The following is a 7,181-nucleotide window of genomic DNA, read 5'->3' as shown; positions in this document are numbered from 1 at the left end:
ATTTTCCCCTCATTGTATAACACATTTCCACCACAAAACCAAGTGCCGTATTTTCACGACTTACCACATTTCCAGAAAAAAGTCAAGCGAGTTTATCCTCAACAAATACAAATAAATAAATGGTGTAGCTCATTTCGTTTGTCATAAGCAGATGTCTGCTTGTGCCCTTTGATTCTTTCCAATTCATATCATTGTGTTGCAAATGCTTCGATTTAAGTGCAAAGAGCCGTAGGGTAATTCACAATTTCGACTTTATTTCCATTGTATACTCTCCAAGCAAGCGAGCATCGATATCATCCCATCCAACACATATCAATAAAAATAGAGTGTCACATTCAGTGGATAAAAATCAAAATTTTTTTTTTTAATTAATGAATGTTAAAGCATCAACAATACAAAGTAATAACGATTTTTTAATGGTTATTGGTTGCGTGCATATGTGCGTTTATAGGAAATACTAAATGTAAACGGTGTCCTCCATATTGTGAAGGCTATAAGGGGGATAAGATAAAAAAATAGGCATATTGCCATTGTTATACATAGATCAACAATTCAAGGATAATGGAATGGAATCATATGGCAATTCTAGTTCAATTTATCGACGTCCCAAGAGACTGCTAACAATGTTGCCAGCACCACCTCCAGCGCCACCTCCAGCAGCGGCATTAGCAGCACCAGCTGGTCCTCCAAGACCTCCAAGAAGGCCACCTAGCAACGGTACACCATTGAGATTGAGAAGACATCTAAAATTAAATGGAATTCAGTGAAGTATGTAGGAGTTTTATATAATATTGTCTAGGTTATGTTAGACTAGGTTAGATGGCAACCCGTAATTTTAGGCTTACTTAGACGACTATTCGAACAATTTTAATACCACAAGTGGTGAACTTCTCTCTTATCAATAAGTGCTATCCTATTCTATACATAGCTCAATGACAAGGCACCTTCTTTTTATAGCCGAGTCCGGACGGCGTTTCACATGACGATGAAATCACACAGAGAATCTTTGAATCAGTCAGAAATGTCACCGGCATTACAGAGAGGGTATAAGGTCAGGTTGGGTGGCAGCCCGATGTATCAGGCTCACTTAGACTATTCAGTCCATTGTGATACCACATTGGTGAACTTTTCTCTTATCACTGAGTGCTGCCCGATTCCATGTTAAGCTCAATGACAAGGGACCTCCTTTTTGTAGCCGAATCCGAACGGCGTTCCACATTGCAGTGAAACCACCTCGCCAGCATTACTGAGGTGGGATAATCCACCGCTGAAAAACTTTTTGGTGTTCGGTCGAAGCAGGAATCGAACCCACGACCTTGTGTATACAAGGCGGGCATGCTAACCATTGCACCACGGAGAGGATATAATCCCCCGTAGTTTTTTTTTTTGGTGTTTGGTCAAAACTGGGATTCAACCCACAACCTTTCGTATGCAAGGCGGGTATACTAACAATTGTACCACGGTGGCTTTATGGTGCCACCTGTGTGTTTCAAAGGTGGTATTTATATCGGCAAATTTAAAGTCCATATGCTATTCATCACTTACCTTAAATCCAATCGAATGGCATGTTGGCAAGACCATTGATTAAGACACTAAAATAAAATATTTATTAATATAATTATACAAGAAGGCGAAAATAATGTACTTACTCTTAAAATTTGCTCAGAAGGGGTTCCACATTGTCCTAATAAAGCTGGTAAGCTACCAGGTTTTTCCTAAAAAGTCCAAAGTCAATAAATATGTATTAAATACAAGCCAAAGGCTATCATGTTAGGTAAAGTTATTGTTTGAAGGCAAAAAAAGTAAAACAAGTATAAACGGCCGTAAGTTCGGCCAGGCCGAATCTTATGTACCCTCCACCATGGATTGCGTAGAAACTTCTACGAAAGACTGTCATCCACAATCGAATTAATAGGGTTCTGGTATCTTAAATCGTTTTCTAAATTGTTAGTTAGTCCATACGTGGTATATATTAGACAAAAAGGTATGTGTAGGTAAGTCTACAAATAATTACGAATCGATATGGACTTTTGCACGGTACGTAGGGAGCCAGAATTGAAATATGGGGGTCGCTTATATGGGGGCTATATATAATTATGGACTGATTTCGACCAATTTTTGCATGGGAGTTTGAGGCCATATATTAACACCACGTACCAAAATTTCAACTGAATCAGATGAATTTTGGTCTTCCAAGAGGCTCCGGAGGTCAAATCTGGTGATCGGTTTATATGGGGGCTATATATAATTATGGACCGATGTGGACCAATGTTTGCATGGTTGTTAGAGACCATATACTAACACCATGTACCAAATTTCAGCCGGATCGGGGTAAATTAGCTTCTCTTAGAGGCCTCGCAAGCCAAATCGGGGGATCGGTTTATATGAGGGCTCTATATAATTATGGACCGATGTGGACCAATGTTTGCATGGTTGTTAGAGACCATATACTAATACCGTCTACCAAATTTCAGCCGGATCGGATGAAATTTGCTTCTCTTAGAGGCCTCGCAAGCCAAATCGGGGGATCGGTTTATATGGGGGCTCTATATAATTATGGACCGATGTGGACCAATTTTTGCATGGTTGTTAGAAACCATATACTAATACCATGTACCAAATTTCAGCCGGATCGGATGAAATTTGCTTCTCTTAGAGGCCTCGCAAGCCAAATTTAGGGGTCCGTTTATATGGGGGCTATACGTAAAAGTGGACCGATATGGCCCATTTGCAATAACAACTACTTGTGCCAAGTTTCAAGTCGATAGCTTGTTTCGTTCGGAAGTTAGCGTGATTTCAACAGACGGACGGACGGACGGACATGCTCAGATCGACTCAGAATTTCACCACGACCCAGAATATATATACTTTATGGGGTCTTAGAGCAATTTTTCGATGTGTTACAAACGGAATGACAAAGTTAATATACCCCCCATCCTATGGTGGAGGGTATAAAAATGTAATAAAATAATAATAATAATATAAATATATATAAAATGTTCCCCTTTCAATTAAAATTTCGTATTCCAACTTAACTATTCCTTAGTTTTAAAGTTCGACTAATCGATTTTTGTCACTATAAAAGTCAATTACTCGTAATGACTTGATTGGAGGGATTTTAATGAGAATCAAAAAGTCGAATATTCGAAATTAGGAAAATTCATAAGTTTGAGTTTTAACCTCATAGTCGTAAAATTTAACGTAAACATTAAACACCGCGCCTTTTAAAGTTTTGGTGAATTTTCTTCATAAAAATGGCTACATAACATTCGACTTTTAAAAAATTTTACTTTTTATATGTACACACAAAAAATTTTTTTTCTTATTCAATCACGAAATTAATTGATCCAATTAATTTTTTAATTGAAATGTCTTCAATCACGGAAATGATAGTATCAATTAAAAAATTAATTGATCCAATTAAAAAAATAATTGATACTATTAATTGTTGTGATTGATTTTTGTTTCAATTAAAAAATTTGTTGATTCAATTAAATTTTTAATTGAATATCTTTTCAAACTCAATTAAAATTTTAATTGGAAAATTTTTCGTGAAATTTTTTTCTGTGTATATTCTCAACTTGAAAAGTCGATTTTTCCACTTTTTACAAATTTGAAAAATATTATTTTCATTTGCGATTTTTGGAAAGTTTTTAGCGAATTTTCTTTAAAAAAAAACACGGCTACATCACACTCCCGTTTGAACTCAAATTAACATTTCCGACCTTTTCATTAAGTTATTATTATATTTTTGTCACTACTATAAATATTCGATTACTCGAAATGTCTCAATTCTTTTCAGGACAGAGTTTGTAATGAGAATCAAAAAGATTTGATTTGTTTCAAATTTTTAAAAAGTCGACTTTCGACATTTACAAAAGTCGACTTTTTGAAAAAATATTTTCCGACTTTTAGGCTAAAGTTCAATTAGTCGATTTTTGTCGCTATAATATTAGTCGATATAACGTTTTTTACGGATACAAAATACAAACAAAATTTCGTTAGAGTTTTAATTGCTATTGATTAAGACTCGACTTTGGTCACTATTAAAATACATTTTAATAGTGACTTGTTTTTTCCAATTCATATCATTGTGCTGCAAGTGATTCGATTTAAGTCTAAAAAGCCGTAAGGTAATTCACAATTTCGACTTTATTTCCATTATTTGAAAATTGAGTACATCACATTGTCCTTTAAATTCATATTCGATTTTCCGTTTTTTTCGTTAAAGTCAAATTAATCGATTTTGGTCACTATGAAAAGAATCGATATACTTTTTTTTGGATTTTTCCATATTTGGAAAAGTCGATTTTCCAAGATTTTAAAAATTCAGAAAGGTCGACTATCGAATTTAGTGATTATTGTAAGGTCGACTACTTCAAATTATCCTTTGAATTCAAATTCGTTTTTTCGACTTTTTTGTTAGAGTTCGACTAATTGCGATTTGCTATTAATTCACCCAAGTACTGCTTTACTAGACCATATTACAATTTTTATCCGTTTTTGTTACCTTTGGTTACTAAACGATTCATTAAACTTCATTTAACTCTTGACACCATCATTAGTTCGGGTTGGAGTACTTACGACTGGATTTGTTGCTTCAGCAGCAGTCATCCACATCTGGACAAATTGAAAATACAAATATTGAAATGAGCATTCATTTATATTAAACAAATTAAATAAACAAACGATGGATTTTTTTTGTTTTTGTGAATTAATCTTACCACCAGAAGGCAAATGCCAAAGACAACTGATGTTAAATATTTATCCAGCATGTTGATGTACTACTTTTTTGTTTTATTTTCAATTTTAATTAAACTTTTATCCGATCTCATCGATAATTGCGTTTATATAGGCAATTTTAAACAGGTCATCACATCACACAGATAGTGTCTAGGTTTTGTTGCTGTTGTAGATTTTTTTTTCGGCTGTCTGTGTTGGTTTTTTGTTGCCACTATTCTGGCCTTTTATTTTTCAATTCATTACAGTTGGCTAGGAAAACAATTGCTAGTCGTCATTGTTGGTTGGGTTCATTTCTTTTCAGATTCCTTGTCAGTTTCACAGACAATAGATTCCACACAAAGATATTTACAAAAATTGCCTTTTTTACAAAAAAAGAGAAAAATAAAACTTTTGAGACACCTTTTTCTGTAGTGGAAATTATTAAGGAGATACACAGAAAAAAAAAATATATATTTTAAATGTCAAAATTTTATTTCTTTGGAAAATAGTGTCAAAATTTTATTTTTAAGCTATATTTTTCATAGTTTCGGCTATAGGTCGATTAAAAAATATTATTTTCAATTTATCGGTTAACCTCGTCAAAAAAGAATTTTATTTCAATCGAAAATTTTGCTAAAATTTTAGTTCTATAGAGAAATTTACCAAAATTTTATTTATATAGAAATTTTTTTGTCTAAATTTTAATTTTAGTTTTGTCAAAATTTTATATCTATGGAAAATTTTGTCAAAATTTTATTTATTTTTGAAACAATTTTATTTCTATAGAAAGTTTTGTCAACATTTTATTTCTATAGAAAATTTTGTAAAAATATTATTATTATAGAATATTTTGGCAAAATTTAATTTTAGAAGCAAAATTTTATTTTTATAGAAAATTTTATTTCTATACAAATTCTAGTTCTATAGAGAATTTTGCCAAAATTTTATTTATATAGAAAATTTTTTTGTCTAAGTTTTATTCAGTTTTGTCAATATTTTATATCTATGGAAAATTTTGTCAACATTTTATTTAATTTTTAATAGTTTTATTTCTATAGAAAGTTTTATTTCTATATATTTTTTAATTTTATTTCTATAGCAAATTTTGTCAGAAAATTTTGTAGAAATTTTATAGAAAAGTTTGTCAACATTCTATTTCTATAGAATTTTTTTTTTAAATTTTATTTCAATAGAAAATTTTATTTCTATAAAAAATTTGTCAGTTTTATTTCTATAGAAAATTTTGTCAAAATTTTATTTCTATAGAAAATTTTGTCAAAATTTTATTTCTATAGAAAATTTTGTCAAAATTTTATTTCTATAGAGCATTTTGTTAACATTGTATTTTTATAAAAAATTTTGTCAAAAATTTATTTTTATAGAAAATTTTGTCAAAATTTTATATTTTTAGAAAATTTTGCCAAAATTTTATTTTTATATAAAATTTTATATCTATAGAAAATTTTGTAAAAATTTTATTTCTATAGACAATTTTGTCAAAATTTTATTTCTATAGAAAATATTGTCAACATTTTATTTCTGTTGAAAAGTTTGTCAAAATTTTATATCTATAGGAAATTTTCCCAAAGTTTTATTTTTATAGAAAATTTTGCCAAAATTTTAATTCTATAGAAAATTTTGTAAACATTTTATTTTTATAGAAAATGTTGTCAAAATTTTATTTCTGTAGAAAACTTTGCCAAAGTTTTATTTCTATAGAAAATTTTGCCAAAATTTTATTTCCATAGAAAATTTTTTCAAAATTTTATTTCTATAGAAATTTTTGTCAAAATTTTATTTCTATAGAAAATTTTGTTAAAATTTTATTTCTATAGAAAACTTTGTAAAAAATTTATTTCTATAGAAAATTTTGTCAAAAATTTAATTCTATAGAACATTTTGTTAAAATTGTATTTTTATAGAAAATTTTGTCAAAATTTTATTTCTATATAAAATTTTGTGAATATTTTATTTTATTAGAAAATGTTGTCAAAATTTTTTGCTATATAAAATTTTGTCAAAATTTTATTTCTGTAGAAAATTTTGCCAAAGTTTTATTTCTATAGAAAATTTTGCCAAAGTTTTATTTCTGTAGAAAATTTTGTCAAAATTTTATTTCTATAGAAAATTTTGTCAAAATTTTATTTCTATAGAACATTTGTCAACATTTTATTTTTATAGAAAATTTTGTCAAAATTTTATTTTTGTATAAAATTTTGTAAATATTTTATTTCTATAGAAAATTTTGTCAAAATTTTATTTCTATAGAAAATTTTGTCAAAATTTTATTTCTAGAAAATTTTGTCAAAATTATATTTCTAGAAAATTTTATCAAAATTTTATTTCTATAGAAAATTTTGTCAAAATTTTATTTCTATAGAAAATTTTGTCAAAATGAAATAACATTTCTATTTCTATAGAAAATTTTGTCAAAATTTTCAAATAACATTTTGTCAAGA

The 7,181-nt window shown here is 29.2% G+C and overlaps 1 protein-coding gene across 1 annotated transcript; it reads right to left on the bottom strand.

Annotated features, from left to right (window-relative positions):
- Nucleotides 1-334: 334 nt before the first annotated feature.
- On the bottom strand, nt 335-4,861 carry LOC142235081 (uncharacterized). The gene is made up of 5 exons (XM_075306305.1): nt 4,725-4,861; nt 4,585-4,620; nt 1,650-1,715; nt 1,546-1,592; nt 335-743 (listed from the first exon to the last, which is right to left on the bottom strand). The coding sequence occupies exons 1-5, from the start codon at nt 4,773-4,775 to the stop codon at nt 596-598; spliced, it is 348 nt and encodes a 115-aa protein (XP_075162420.1). The 5' UTR covers nt 4,776-4,861; the 3' UTR covers nt 335-595.
- Between the last annotated feature and the right edge of the window lie 2,320 nt (nt 4,862-7,181).

The sequence above is a fragment of the Haematobia irritans genome, chromosome 4, assembly GCF_050003625.1.
Source record: "Haematobia irritans isolate KBUSLIRL chromosome 4, ASM5000362v1, whole genome shotgun sequence".
In the NCBI taxonomy this organism is placed as follows: Eukaryota; Metazoa; Arthropoda; class Insecta; order Diptera; family Muscidae; genus Haematobia; species Haematobia irritans.
This window is presented reverse-complemented; position numbering and strand designations above follow the sequence as displayed.